Genomic DNA, 16372 nt, shown 5'->3' with positions numbered 1-16372 from the left:
TGTCACTCATCCATGCAAATTTATGTATAGACTCTTAGAATGTCACTCATGTTTATGTACAGATTCTTATGAATACCATCAGAATGTGAAATCTCGCTCTCTCTCAATGTATCGCTCTCTCCATAAGTGGAGCTCTCCCTAAAAGTCTCGCTCTCTCTCAAAGTCTCGCTCTCTCAATGTTTAAACTTTGAACTTTGATATAATGTTTTATATACATTGATACAATGAAAAGAGCAATAGTTCAATCATACATGTTTTGATAAAATGTATAATTGAATTTTGAACATTAAACTTTAATAAAATTGTTTTATACATGTTTTACATACATAAAAAAATACATGTTTTACATACATAAAAAATACGGAGTGTTCGCCCACAATTGACATGCTAACTGCATCCTATATTCACTCATTTTCTCCTGAGTGGTTATGTAAGGATCAACACCAGTCACAAAATATTCTACTAATTTTACTACAAAGATGCCACAATCAAGCAACCCGTACTGTATGTTGGCGTTCATAGGTCGGGTTATTTTCCAACGGGATGTGGATAGGTCCGACTTTGAATGATCCACGTCATAGTAGTGAAGTAGGGATGGTATTGTGACAGTCAATGACTCCAGCCAAGTCTCTAGCTTCGTCATTGATGTGTATGACAGAAGTGAATCAAATACGAATATATGACCTTTATTAATGTCCATTGCAAGGACCATTCAATGCTCACTGATGTTCATTGTCATATACACGAAATCCACATCTGCCCATTTGACCTTGAATTTATCGGTGACGTAGTCCTTGTACGTGTCTTCATCCTCCCATATTAGGGCAACCTCCATTCTCGGCTTATTCTTTATTCATTTAAATACCCCGCTACGAGCATTAAGGTGACTCAATAAAATAAAATGAGAAGTTAAGTAACGAAATATATCATAGTAAAACAACTCTACACAACAAAATATATCAAAATTTACCGTTACTCCAATTGGCAAGATGGTGAACTTGTACATGCACATGTTAGGTCGGGTATAAAACTTTTCTTTCATAAAATGAAATAAAGTATTTATGGTCTGCACAAAAAATTATTGTGTCAGTTAAAGTATGATATCTAATTATAAAGAAGTCAAGATTATGAAACTTACATCACACTCAACCCACGAACTCAGTTCAATCAATTCCTTGAAAAATTGCTTCAATGTGGCTTAAATGAATTGGTTCAAACCTCGTTATCGGTATTCTCATATGTGATCTAGCGCATCATTTTTGTAAAGATATTAAGTGGAATGTCATGTGCTACGTTATACCCAACAATCGCTCTGAGTAGTGACGTAGGCACACCCGGGAGAGGATACTTAACCTTTTCAAATGGAAGGTGTACCCTAGAATCCACATTTTTCTTCTTTAGTTGAGCTGGAGGTGTATATTTATCAACACCTTTCCTCTTACGAGTAATTCTTCGAGATTCCTACATAAACAGATGACAAAAAATTGCTCATCAAGAAATATAAAAAAATTATAATTTCAAATCACGAAATATAAACAAAGATTATTGATCAATAAATTACTCACCAATGTAACTCCTTCCGTGATCGTAACAATATTAGAAGTGTCAACCTCTGGGATGTCAGACATGTCGGCCTTTGTATGTGGCATGGTGAGTAAGTCAAACGTTATGGCCTCTGGATGTGGGATGTCAGTAGGTGAAGTAGGCACGTCAGACTGTGTATGTGGGACATCGGCCTCTATAGGTTGGGCGTTTGTGGGTGATGTTGTGGTATTAGGCTCTCGAGGGGGATGGGAGTAGGTGTAATGGTGGTATTTTGAGGCTCTATAGAGAGGATGGGAGTATAAGAGGCAGTCGCATCAGTGGTATCAAGATCCCGAGATGGGACGAGCAACATCGTGGCATCGTCACCTGTATGTGGGATAGGTGACCTTGTCGTCTCCTCAATCATCGTAGAACCCTTCAATTAGTAAACTAAAATGATAAGTTCACGAACACATAAAAATTAAACATGTAAAAACATAAAATGATAGTAAATGCAAACCTTGCACGTAAACTGCAACAGTGACAGGATGGCCGACAATTGTCTTTTCATGTTTTCCTCGATCTTGAATACACGACTATCTAATCTCGATATACGACCATCCAACCTCGATAGTGAGCTGTTAATACTCCGCAAGTACGAATAAATAGAATCGTTGGGGTTGGCTCCCTTCCTGTGACCAACACACTCAAGGTACTCTTCATCCATAGATCGCTCTCTATAAGAATCCGCAAGATGGACATCAAGTTGGTTCAACCCATCCTCATTGCGTACGTTGCCCACCACATCATGAAACATATCATCACTAGGTGTGTATGTCCCTTCCTCCACCTTTCCACATTCAACATCCTCGTGCTCAGAATGCTCGTGTTCATCATTATTACCTCCACGATGATCATCACTGTTACTTTCAGAACTACCTCCACTACTCGACCTACTACCACTTTCAGCACTATCATCATTGGCACCTAGATTGAATATAGGTCGTTTGTCAACGTCGGTCATGACAAGACCCTCTTTAACCTTTGTCTGCATTAACATCCTAATAAAATGGTCAGTGTCAATTTAACAACCAAATAAACATATTATGTGCAGAGTACACTTACCTTTAAAGATGTCCAATTTCCCCACAGGGACGGGACCCCGTGGGGCCCGTCCTAAACGGGGGAGAGGGGGAGTGGATGCATTCCCCGACCCCATCCCATTCCCCGTCCCCCGCCCCGATTAGCTTTTACATATTTATTTAGTATAGTTATCTAATGTTATGGTGTTATTGTTATTATATAAATATTACATTTAAATTTTAAATTTGATTATTTATTGGGAAAGATAATGAATATGTTTAAATTTAAATTATATATGTGAATAATTTTATTTATATTTATTTCTTTCTACTAAAAAAAATAATTAGCTTTTTTCGGCCGAAATTTGAGTAATTTATTTTTAAATTCAAATTGTCATATAAAACTAACCATAATAAACAATTTAGTGATAAAATTAATTATTTAATTAAAATTTGCTCACATTAGTGATTTAAATTAATTGGTTTTTTACAAAAAAAAAAAAAAAAAAAAAACGAGGAATCCCCACTCCGATCCTCTTGGAAAATTTCACGGGGATGGGGAATGAAATAGGGAGCAAGGACGAGGATGGTGAATGGCATCCCCAACCCCGCCTCGCCCCGTGGACATTTGTACTTACCTTGTTAGACTCGAATATGTCTCTCTCGAGTACTATGAAGGACATTGAGTGGGAGCATGACCATCATAATATACGAGGTAAAGCCACCTTGTTCCTTCGCTCTGCAATGTTCCCAACTATCGATGCTGCTAGGATCTCGTACGTCTATACCTAAATAAAATTTAACATATATTAAGAACACTAATAATGTTAAATCAAACAACATAATTATTATGTTAAGCAAATTTATCTGGATCCCTTGTGGAAATCCATGCAAAGAGTACTTCACAACATAATTTTTATTTCCTTTCACCTTCATCTTGGATAAACTAATCTTATCATTCAATGTAGTTTTTAGGGCATCGAGTGTTCTCTCCCAAATAATGATGCCCCAGTCTAGACGGTTATGTTCTGAACATCCTTAAAACTTTTAAGATCCACTGCATTTTTCTGTTTGTTCTTTCCCATCATTGCAACATCTGTGTAGTACACTAATGTGATCTTCACAGCATTCTCGTCATCTTCAAACTCCAACTCCTTGTATTTTTCTTCTAGTAGACTAATATGTAAGGTGTCCTTCGTCACGCGATTACCAAAATACTTTATTGCAAGTTCATATGAGGATTGCTCATTCTGATCAACTCGCGTAAGGGATCGTCATCAACAAAAAATCATCTTTTGAAAACGTGACAACCTTTCCACCAACAGAGAATCTCATTGAGTCGGCTCTCGTACTTTTCACTTCTCTCAACAACATATGATGGATAATTGGGTTGTTGAATACCATGTCAATGTCTACAAATCACCCAGAAATTGTTCTCTTGAACATCTCTAACTGTCGTGGGATAAGCTTCTCCTTCACAGTCTTGTTCGCATTAGCAATGTGAGCCAAGCTCGTTACTTTACTAGAAAATTGGTCGACTACAGATATTTTGAAACGTGTTGACATCTCTATGATCACGATCTATTTCATTCAATTCTGTTAGTTGCTCATTACCATCCACTGAAGGACCACAACATTACTCTAGATGACCACAATCCATATAATCAAATCTAGATGATCTTTCATTACCAACCATTAAAGTACAACCCAATTTTGTATCACCATAATTCATTAAATTCAATCCTACTGGATTAATGCGGTCGTTGTCTAGTGATAATGTTGATGGTACAATGTCGATAGACAATGAAATATCATCATCTTCCCGACGAAACTCATATGATTCCTCGTATTATCTGTCCACGATCATATAATCATAACTCACATTTCCAAATCCTATGATAATCATTCTTTATGTATTGTGGAGAGGATTCATATTCAAGCTTATATTTAACTCTCATTATAAGATCAAACTTTGAAGAACTAACATTTGTAACCCTATAAATGTGAGATTTAAGTGCTTCATACTTCAATGTAACAGACACAATAATTCATGTCAACTCGTCTCCAATATACAAACTTTCATTCTCATCCCAATTACCTCCATATCGAATAAGTAGACACTTTTCTGTCATCCTACAAAGCAAGAAAACATTTGTCTTTCTCTCTTAATCTCGCTTTCTTTAATCTCTCTCTCTTACTCTTGCTCTCTCCCACTCTCGTTCTATCTCGCTCTCTCTCTCCCAATACAAAATTTCGTAATGCTCAATTCCTATTTTCCAGAAATAACACAGTAAAAATAATGAAATAGACTCAAAATAATGAAACATCATTCCAAAAAACCTTTTCCATTTTGAAAAACTTGTTCCATTCTGAAAAAACCTCGTCTTGAAAATCCTTATTCGAAAAAACTCCGTTCAACAAAATACTGTCGAAAACCAGGGAAATAATCACAGTTGAAATGGAGTTTAGAGTTTAAAGAAATCACCATTGTATTGTGTTTAAGTATTATTGATTTGAGGCTTCAATCGTGAAAATTGTCAAATCATTCATACACTGACGAGCAATCATATCAAACCAGGGAATTTAAAGCGAGGGCAAGAGTGTTTGACTAGACGAGCACAAGACTTATAACGTGAGGCACTTGTGAGGGCAACTTACGTAATTTGGTATGGCGATGATGTCAGCAAAGAATCAATTGACATTATTTTTTAAAAATGAGTCCTTTGACATTTTGGACCCAAAAAGTGAGATATCCGTACAAATTTCCCTACAAATTTCCCCTCAATTTAATGAAAAATCTTTAATAAGTGTTATATTTTTCCAGAATCGCTTAAAAAATACTTTCAAAAGTCTAAGAGAATAGTTGAAACCTACTTAAAAAATTTTAGGTGTTTTGTTTAATTTAACCCATTCTAAAAGATATAGAAATGAAGAATAACCATTAAAATTAGGTCAAGATGTCATCTGACTAGGTTTTTCAAAATTTCTCCCTCGTTGTGTTCTTTCTGTAAATAAGTTTCCTATAATTTGTCTCTGGCGACAGCAACATTCCCTCTCCTATATTTCACATTCAACGATGACAACAAGCGTAGTTGTTTTTTCTTCCTCCAGCAACACAATGGTTGGCAACAACATACCAATTTTTTAGTGAGTTAAAACAAGAACAAGGATGATGTGAAAGTAAGCTTGAACGAGAGTAAAAATGATAAAAGAAATCTGAAATAAAGCATAGTCACACTAGCTAAAAGGTTGGAAAGCTAAAAGTTAGCATGCACTTGAATCCTCAACTCCATGTTACTCAAGCCAAATTATCTATTTATTTAGTTCAATCCATCTGGAGTTGAGAGATTTGAACCTAAGTCTAAAGGTTACATGCAACTTAAACAGCAAGCATGTTTGGGTTAGCACACAGGTCACTCGGTCAAAACCAAAGCAAGTGAACGTGGGTTCGTCTGACTAATTTCAAACCCAAACCATCTTATTTTTCACATATTTTCAGTAACATTTAAGCCAACGAGAGGAAGGGAAATTAAAATTTAAAATTTTCTTGTTTGAAAAAAAAGATCTTAAAGTGCTTACGGAGGAGTTAAATGGGAGAAGTGATTATCCCATAGAAGAAATTTGGCAAAATATCACCAGTGCTTGCATATGGTTGCTCTTAAAAGTGGAAAAAATTTGTAAAGCAAATCAATGCAGATGACGATACTGGTAGATGATTTGCAATTAATGCGAGGGCAAAGCCAAGAATGATACAAGTGGTGAAGATAACCAAAGCAATTCAAAAAACAAATAATCAGAGGAAACAAAGTGCTTGTTTTGAATGAATGTACTGATGTTTTTGAAAGATGAAACAATTCCTTCTAAATGAATACATACCTCCACAAGAAGATGATTCAGCCTCAAGATCGAATATAAAATGGAGGTCGAAGTTACTGTAAAGAACTTGGAATGTTTTTGTACTTACAGAGGGTTTTGTTCTAAGCTCTGCCATCTCCAATGAAGAGCATCAACCACACCATTGAAGCTATCAAATTTAGAACTAACCAAGTCAACCTTAATGCCGAGCCTCTCAGCTCCCGCCGCCGTAACCGGCCCGTTCGCAGCCACCACCATTTCCGGCCATCTCTTTCTCATCACCTCCCACTTCAATCCCAAATGCCCCAAGCTTTTAAGCAGCCCCTCCACTTCCCCAGTACTTGTAAACACAATGGCATCCAATTTCTCATCCTTCCCTCTCTCCACCAGCTTCCTCGCGCAATCGGGTCCGGCCCATCGGGTTTCGTAGGCAGCGACACGAACCGGAACCCAACCCTTGGTCTCAAGGTCGCGGAGGAAGTTCGGAACCACCGGAGGTTCGTTCAGTCCCACGACGCGAGGAACCGGACATAGAACCCTACGTTGGTTTCCAATCCCAAGAGCCTCCACTAAACCAGTCGGAGTTGCAATTTCAGGTACCACAACTCTAATCCGACTCGTGTTAGGGCAAAATCTAGAAAGAAATCCATGGTCAAGAAGCTCAGAGTCCTTACCTAGTGCTGCGATTAAGAAAGTGTCGCCGCGCGACGGTAGCAAGGGTTCGCCGATTTCAGTAGCGGCGTCGAGGAGGGCTGTAATGCCGGAGCGGGAAGTGAAGGCGACGGCGGAGAAGGAATGGAGAATTGGGGGAAGGAGATGAGATTTGATGGCAAGGGGAGTGGGGTGGACGGTGAGAGTGGGGCACCAGAGGGGTTCGAAGCTTTTGAGGGAGAGGAGGTGGGAGAGGCTGTCGGCGTAGTTCTGAGGCGTCGTGAACGCCACCGTACGCCGAGTGGAGTGAGTGGGAATGGCCGCAGAAGGAGATAAACTGAGTGGATTGAGGTGAATTGGGCGGTTGGGATGCGCGGCGCCGGTGCTCATTTGTGGTTTTGGAGTTGACGCTCCACTTCTTTTTTATCCCTTCCACCCTCCACTTTTTTTTTTAATCCTTTTCAATTTTATTTTTGTTGATACGTAGGAAAATTTTTGGGAAATCTGGACCAATGATCTAATATCTACGCCCATAATGTCAAGTAATCCAATTTTTTAAAAACTCCCAATTGATCTCCTGCTTATCACGGTATGAGATTACAAGAATTGCCCCTAATAACTGTCTCGCTCTCGCTACTTGGATCTCGCTCTCAGTGTCTGTCTATCTTCCATCGTGATGTGATTGTTTGTCACTGTACAATTGATTTGACAATTTTCATGAAATCTGTCTACAACTTAAAGTCGATAACACAAAGCAAATATGTAATAGTGAATTCTTTAAAATCTAAACTTCATTTGAGCTGTCATTTTGTTGAACGGGGATTTATTGAACGAGGTTTTCCAAAACGGAGTTTTTTGGAACCAAACGGAGTTTTCAGAACGGGTTTTTCATAACAGAACGGACTTTTGTTGAACCTGGTTTCATTGGTGTTTGTAGGAACGTGGTCTCAGAAAAGGTATGTAAATAGCATAGGGAAATGGGTGTGAGAAAGAGCGACAACAAGAAAGGTAGAGAGAGAGAGCGACAGCGAGAAAGGTGGAGAAAGCGAGATTGAGCGATAGCGTGAGAGCGAGATTGAGCGACAACGTGAGAGCGAGAAAGGGCGACAGCGAGAGCGAGAACAATTGGGAGCGACAACAAGAGAGATATGTGTGTATTACTATCTGCTTAATAAAAAATGTTCTCTTGCTTTATTGGATGACATAAATGTATCTATTAATTCGATACAGAGGTTATTGGGATGAGAACCAAAATTTGTATATTGGATGCGAGTTAACAGGAATCATTGTGCATATTGCCTTGAAGTATGAAGAACCTAAAGCTCACATTTATAAGGTTGCAAATGTAAGTTGCTCAGTGTTTGATGTTGTTATGAGAGTTAAATATAAGCTTGGTTTTGAAAACACTCCACAATACACACAGAATGACAGTGATGGTCGCTTCCTTCTTTTTCGAGAAGATCTTTGTAGAGTTCAGCTATATGCAACGCTAAAATCATACCACGACAAAAATGTGAATATGAGTTATAATGGTACAGATGTAGACAAACAATACAAGGTACCATATGAGTTTAATCAAAAAGAGGGTGATATTCCATTGTCTATGAACACTCAACCATCAGTGATTCTGTTGGGAATGGTATCCTAAATCTCTTTGTAGTCTCGTAGTTTGTAAATTCTATATAAATATATTATTATTAATAAAATAAGTGTTATTTTATAAGCATTTACTCGATCCAATAAACTAAGATTCGAGGTTATTTTATGTAAAATTAAACAAGTATGTAGAGACATATAGGTGGATCTTGTTTAAATTAATAACCTAAATGGTCTATAGTATATGGATAAGGTTTGGTACCTTATCCTAGTGACACTACAAATACGACCCACTTTGTAGGTGTTACAAGTGTTGTAAAATGCTACAAATGATTTGATCTTGATCATTCATGTGGAGACATGTGAGCAGGGGTATCCTATACAAAGAGTTTGTATAAGACTAGACAACGAAATGATTAGTCTCTTTATATAATACCGTTGATAATAAAGACTTACATTTCACTAGGATGACCATAGGTGACATAACCTGAATCCTGAGTGAGTTGGGAACTTCTACTTATGAAAATAGTCCTTTGATTTGTATAGGTGAGAATGGCCAGATTGCCAACTCAAACAAGCATACCATCTTGAGGATTCGTTTGATTGAGGAGCTGGGAACTCATTTACACGAGGCAGAATTCACTCCTTCCCCGATGCAGGGATAAGTAGATAAATTGCTCTCTTAAGGGCTGATTTCAAGTCTTGAACATAGTGGCAACACCCTCTATTGGGAAGAGATGACTCAGTCATAGTGGGACTATGACTTATTGTTCATTAGAGGAATCAGTGGTACTTAAGGAGTTAGGTGTAACTATAGGGGCAAAACGATAAATTGACCTAGCTATACTTACGAGCGATTTGTGGAGGGTCATCACATTGTTGATTGGTTATATCCAATGGATACAGAAATATATCTATAGTGCGAAAAGTGAAACTGTCGGTCTTTAGTGGAGTGCTCGACAGTTGGTGGATATTGTGATTAAAGAGTTTAATCAGTTATTCACGTACCGTTGAAGCTTCAAGCTACAAGTCCGTAAAGTCCCCTTGGTAGCTCAATGGATTCAAGTTGAGAATCAGATTTTGGGTTAGTTTGAAGTATTTAAATTAACAAGGGAAAATTTGATTATATATGATATAATTAAATTAATTCAATTATATATGATATAATTGATATGATGTATTTGATATTTATTATTTGATTGGAGGAATTAAGATAAATATGATTTATATTATATGCCATAAAAATAGAAAAAGAACTATGGTTATATGTTGCATATGATGCAATATTAAAACTATAGGTTATAAATATAATATGATAAGTTAGTTATTGTATTTATTTATAATTTATTAATTATATGATAATTAATATTTCTTTTTCTAGATAACCGACCTTGAGTGGGTGGTTATACACGGTTTATGGTAACTGTGAGATAAAAAGGAAAGTTATTTTTCAAATTCATTTGGACGAATCATCTCAAAAAAACCACTATCGGATTACTAATCGAGTATCCATGCGATAGCACTGAGTATACTAGACGATAGCTTGAGAGACTACACGATCGAGTATCAAGTCTATACGATAGCCTTCTTCTTCTACACGATCGTTTAATCGCATACTCGATCGTTTACCTTCTCCTTCCCTCTATCCAAAATCATACAGAGCCCATAACTTCTGGATTCTCACACCGAGATTACCAAGGTAATCTTGTGGTGGTGTCTTGTTCTATTCGAGGATCGAGGATCGAGTTTCACTTGTTGGTGATCGAGGATCTTCCAGTTGATCGTTGCGTTCATGCTGTTTGGACGCGTTGGTGACTGATCGAGGGAAATACATGAAGAAAGAGTTTTTCAAAGGTATTATCACTCGATCCTTTGTATTTAATTTAAGAAGCATGCTGTAATTTATTCTTTATACACAATCCATTTGGAATAACTGTAAATGTATATGTTATTTCACAATGGAGTTTGGAACGATCCACTTTCACTCACTGGTTCTCTAGTTTTAGAGTTCCTTCAATTGGTATCAGAATCAGGTTGTTATGATATTCCAAATTCCATTTATGTATTGAATTTCTTTTACAGCTTTGGTGGGTTTTAAGTATTCTGCAATGTATTTAATTGTTAAATGTGGTTGTGGATGTTGTTGTTGATGGATAATTTCGGGATAATTGCCTGTATTTAAAGCTTTCTTTACTCCAAAGTTAATTTGTTAGGGCCCCAACGTTTTTGGACATAATTAACAAGTAATCGAGTTTGTATTCAAGTTTTTGTTTTGTTTGAGTCATTCGTGATGAAGCTTCAGACGCATGGAGATGTTGTTTGCTTCGAGGAAGAAGATCAATCGTTGGTCGCATCGTATGGCTTAAGCTAAACGATCGTTTAGATTTGGCTATGCGATCATGTAGAAAAGTTCTACTTGATCGTGTAGTATTTGCTAAACGATCGCATAGCTAATACTACGCGATCGAGTAAAGAGTTTACTCAATTGTGTTGCGTTGGCAACTTGATTGCATAAACGCTTGGGGTAAACGATCACTGAGTATGTGATACTTAATGCATGGCGCACGCACTAAACGATCATGTAGGCCAGCATGCTCATCGCATAGTCACTGGATACTCGATCACCCGGGGTACGATATTCAATGCTTGCTTCTCAATCGTTTAGACAATCATGCTTCATCGCATAGTCGTTGTCTACTCGATTGCATGGCATGCGTTGCACGATCGCGTGACCTTTATGCTTATCGCATAGTCCTAAGGCACGTGATCCATGCTACACAATCGTTTATACTCGATAGGTGTTACTCGACGATCTAAAGAAGTTGCTATACGGTCAAGTGACGAGGCTTCGCCCGAGCAATTCAAGACCCGGTTTGCCTGTTTGAACCAGTTGACTCAATGCTCTTTGTAATAGTTAGCTTTTCTTTCTGGTTTTGAGGCTAATTATCCCGATCCATCAATTTTTTTAATGTACATGTTGTTGGGGTTTGTGCCCCAAAGTCTCGTGTCTAGTAGTTTGTAAACAACTTTATACGAACACTTGTGATGTAAAATATAAATGATATTTACTTTACTACTTGACTTTGCACATTTAGATGTTTGTCATTTTACCATAAACTAATAAACTTAATATACCTGGTTATCTATATGTAACTTAAGTATGTATGTGGTGACATACAAGTAGGTCATGTTTTGAGTGATAACCAAAATAGTCTGTAGTATATGGATATATGAGGGAAACCTTGTCCTGGTAATGCTACGGATGTGGCCCACTTTGTGGAATTGTCACAAGTGTTGTGACTTGTCACAGATGATCTGATCCTGATTATTCATGTAGGGGACATGCGAGCGGGGGCGTCCTATACAAAGAGTTTATATAAGACCTGACCACGAAGTGTTAATGTCTTGTCATATAACACCGTTCATGACTGAGACTTAACTTCACTAGGATGACCATAAGTAACATGACCTCAATCCTGAGTGAGTTGGGAACTCCTGCCATTGAGGACGGTCCTTTGATTTGCATATGTGCGAGTGGCCAGAACACTCAAACATACCATTTTGAGGGTTCACCTGATTTGGGAGCTGAGAACTTAGCTACACAAGATGGAACTCACTTCTTCTCCAAAGCAGAGGTAAGCTCCCTTAAGGGCTGATTCTAGGGCTTGAACGATGTGGTGCCACGCACTTTCTCATGACCTGAAAGGTGTTCACACATAGTAGGACTATATTGTATTATTCATGAGAGAGATCAATGCTACTTAAGGAGAAAGATGTAATTACAGGGGCAAAACAATAAATTGGTCTGTTGTAATTACGAGCATCTATGAAGGGTCATCGTACTGATGATTGATTATATCCAATGGACATAGAAATATATCTATGGCAAGAAGAGTTCAACTGTCGATCTTTAGTGGAATGCCTGGCAGTTAACAGATGGTGGATATCGTGACTAAAGATTTTATTCAGCTATTCACATACCATTGGAGCTTCGAGCCATATGTCCATGTGGTCCCCTTGGTAGCTTGGATACAAGTTTAGAGTCAGTTTTTGGGTCAATTTGAAATGTTCAAATTGACAAGAGGGAGTTCGATTATATATGATATGGTTGAACGAGTTAATTAAATATGATATAATTAACTTTATGTATGAGATACATTAATTTGGAGGAAATTTGATATAAATATGATTTATATCTAGTAGATAAAAATATTATAATTAATATATGATATTAGTTATATGTTATGAATGTGATAAAATCACATTAATTGGACGGTTATAAAGGAAATGAGAAGGCGCCTCTTCTATTCTAAATTATGGATGAGTGCATTATAAATAGCTGATGATGTGCAAGAGACAAGGGCGCGCGGACATTGTGAAAAGATAGTGTCATCGTTTAGAAAATCAGTGCCTATACGATAGTGACTGCACGATCACTCACATATACGATATTGTTAAGCGATCGCATACCGATTACACCGTCGCACGTTATTATCTAAACAATCATTTACCTTTTTCCTAAGCGATTGTTTAGCTCTCAGTATTTACTAAATGATCGTATAGACGATTGCTTAGTTTTTCATACACGATCGTTCGGACGATCGCTCACCATTTTCCTACACGATCATTTAGACGATCGTTTACCTTTTCCTACACGATCGTTTAGATGATCGCTTACTTTTCCTACACAATCATATACTTCAACTAAACGATCAAGCATCTTGTCTATGCGATAGATGACCGCATCTCCCACTTGCTTGATCATTGTGTACTGTCTCTCTTCCTCTTTCCCTCTACCAAATCCGAACAACGCCCACACTTTGGATTCTCACTCCAAGAATACTGAGGGCTCTGAGTGGTGTTGTCTTCTCCGTTTCCTTCTGTTCGAGGTAGACGGTTGAGCTTCAGACTTGCTGTGAAGAAGAAATCTTCATCTGGTATGATTTCTTGATCTCTTTAGCATTATGAAAGTATGTTTGAATATATATGCGGTAATTCTGTCACAATGAATTGAAAATATCTGCTTCTGCTCGTAGGTACTTTTGAATAAGAGTTCCTTCACATGTGATGTATGTTTGTTTATATGCCATAATGTATGACATATAGTTTTTAAAACTCAACTTAGGTTATGCATTTTATTCATGCATCATCTTTATATTAAAAGTGTTATAATATAGAAGTTTGCATGATTAAATTATATTAAAGCATGCTCATGCATCATATAATATAAGAGTTATAATATATGCATGCATGTACGCATATCCATGCATCATCTTTATATTATATTTGTTATAGTATAAGGGTGTATGTTAGCATGTATGCTTAGTTCATTACTTTTCATATAAGAGTTATATATAGTAGTAATAAATGAACATTGCATGAAGCATGATACTTAGGTTTATTTATAAAAGTTATAAATACCTTGTGGATGTCTAGCTTAACAATGTGGTTGATTTTGATTATTTCATTTTTTATAAGTGTTATAATTAAAGAAATTAGAATTAAAATCAATAAGAAAAAGTTGCATGCAAACTTAGGCTTTAATCATGTTTTAAAAGAGTATTAAAATTTGGTTGAGATAGACCTAAGAGAAACGTCGAATAGGAAATCCGTGCCTTCGTTCTGGCTCACGGTTCTAATGAGATTAGAAGCCTATGTTTAACCTTTTAAATAGGTTTAATAAGATTAAATTGATTTCCATAAAAGATTAAATTTATAACAAAACTATCTATAAGGGATCTTTTGGTCTAAGGCGGGTTCTGGCTAGACTAAGGTATTTAAATTGACAGAAATGGAAAACACCTACCTGGGAACCTACCTAGAAAGGTGAATTAGATAGATTTGCTATAAGCATGCAATTGTTGATTAATATTTGTTAAAGTATTTAATGAATGTTGATCAAAATTGTTTAACTTTCCAAAGTAAGTGTTACTTTTGGGCAAACTTAAACAGTCACTTAGTAAAAATAATTAGCCGTATTTTTCTAAGTAAATTAAACCCTAGGTTGTTAAAATACTCAGTGGGAGGAAAAGATATATATGATATGTCAATTCCACTCACGTTTCTCCCTTAATTTTCACATCGTGATATTCATGCTTGGCCTCGTGACGTCCTGGGAGCGTCCCCCTTCGGATGGTATTGCATGGGTCAATATCAAGGTGAATGGAGAGAGTATTTATAGTAAGTGGGAGAAGGATGTGTGTTAACATGTCCTGTGGTCTCTTTCATTGGTTTGCACCGTGAGACCTTCTTGCAGACCTTCTTGCACGGCCTCGAGGTGCCCTAGAAATGGATAGAGTCGCTTTAGTTTTTGCCCCAATTGAGTTTTCCCTTCGGTTGACTACTTGGGGAGAAACTCTAAAATCTAAAATGAAGGGTCACACTTATGGAAAATTGTTAAGCAAGTTAATGATTTCTTGATCAAACCAATGATGGCTAATCATTATAGGAATAAGAGTCATTCTGATGTAATGATTAGTTGGTGTCTCAGTTCAGTGAAGAGAGAAATTGACTACCTTTCGATGGCTTTTGTCCTAAATCATTGAAGCGTCGTTGCAAAACTAGATGTAATATGGGGTTCATTTATATTTTGCTAAACTTGTTTGGATTTTTTAAAAAAGTTGTGCTAAAATCTAATGTAGATCAATATGTTTGTTTTTCAGCAAACTGTCAATGTTTGATTTTCCATTAGATGCATTTTCTACTTTGACCGGTTTTAATTACATGACATGGAACGAGTCTATTAAAACATTTTTTTATGGTAAACGACCTCAAGTTTGTCATGTTTTAGGATTGTTCTAAAGTCCCAACCCCTGATTCACCGCGAAATGTTCGTAATGCATATGAGGTATGGATGAAGGCTAATTCGAAGTCCCAACTTCACATTTTGGCAAGCATACCTGATGCATTGGCCAAAAGGATTGAGACACATGGTCATTGCACGTGAGATCATAGACTCGTTGCAAGAATTGTTTGAACATAAGTTCTCATTTTTTAAGTAAAATGGGAGTGATGACAAAGAAACCAGTAGTGTCAGTTCCCAAGATAATCTCCAGTCCTTATTGAATGTCAAGGGACTAACAGAGAAAGCAATTGTTGTTGACTCTAATGAAGTTCATCGACGAGAATTGTTCTCTGAAATGAATCTTGGAGTTTATAATATAGGTTCTGATACTAATCCCACTACTCACCAGAAAAGGAAAAACTCCAAAGATGATAAAAATGATTTATTTATCTTGGAGACGTGCTTAGTAGAGAATGATGATTCTGTCTGGATAATTGATTCAGGGGCTACTAACCAAGTATGTTATTCAAATCAAGGATTTAGTTCTTGGAAACAGTTGGAGGCTAGAGAGTTGACTCTTAGAGTTGGTATTGGTAAAGTCGTTTCAGCTGTTGCTGTAGGCGGGCTTAGGTTATTTTTAGACAAGAAATGGTATCTGTTATTGGATAATGTTTATGTAGTTCCTCATATCAAAAGGAACTTAATTTCAGTTTCTTGTCTGATTAAACAAACTTATTCCATCTCCTTTTTTAGAATAAAGTATTTATTTTTAAAAATGGTATGGAGATAGGTTTTGATTCAATGAAAAATAACTTGTATGTATTAAGACAGTTAGTCATAAAAGCCTTGCTTAATACTGAAATGTTCAAAACAACAAAAA

General features: G+C 36.9%; 1 protein-coding gene across 2 annotated transcripts; it reads right to left on the bottom strand.

Moving 5' to 3' along the window:
* Positions 1-254: 254 nt before the first annotated feature.
* On the bottom strand, positions 255-7547 carry LOC150037716 (uncharacterized). Of its 2 annotated transcripts, XM_090311323.1 has the most exons (6): positions 6571-7547; positions 2045-2585; positions 1566-1960; positions 1139-1461; positions 971-1066; positions 255-869 (listed from the first exon to the last, which is right to left on the bottom strand). In XM_090311323.1, exons 1-3 carry the CDS (start codon positions 7500-7502, stop codon positions 1739-1741), a joined length of 1695 nt encoding a protein of 564 aa, XP_090167449.1. In that variant the 5' UTR covers positions 7503-7547; the 3' UTR covers positions 255-869; positions 971-1066; positions 1139-1461; positions 1566-1738. The 2 variants fall into 2 exon arrangements, with proteins under 2 accessions (XP_090167449.1, XP_090167448.1); XM_090311322.1 differs by having other exon boundaries at positions 255-1066.
* Between the last annotated feature and the right edge of the window lie 8825 nt (positions 7548-16372).

The sequence above is a fragment of the Benincasa hispida genome, chromosome 2, assembly GCF_027475165.1.
Source record: "Benincasa hispida cultivar pf3 chromosome 2, pf3_genome.v1.1, whole genome shotgun sequence".
Lineage (NCBI taxonomy): Eukaryota > Viridiplantae > Streptophyta > Magnoliopsida > Cucurbitales > Cucurbitaceae > Benincasa > Benincasa hispida.
The sequence above is the reverse complement of the archived record's forward strand: the minus strand, read 5'-3'. Positions and strand labels throughout refer to the sequence as shown.

Coding starts and splice junctions, on each gene's coding strand:
- LOC150037716 (XM_090311322.1), bottom strand. CDS start 7,502: ATGAGCACCGGCGCCGCGCATCCCAACCGCCCAATTCACCTCAATCCA. Junction 2,586..6,570: donor AGCTTAGAACAAAACCCTCT/GTAAGTACAAAA, acceptor CCATTTTATTAG/GATGTTAATGCAGACAAAGG. Junction 1,961..2,044: donor TGTTGCAGTTTACGTGCAAG/GTTTGCATTTAC, acceptor TACTAATTGAAG/GGTTCTACGATGATTGAGGA.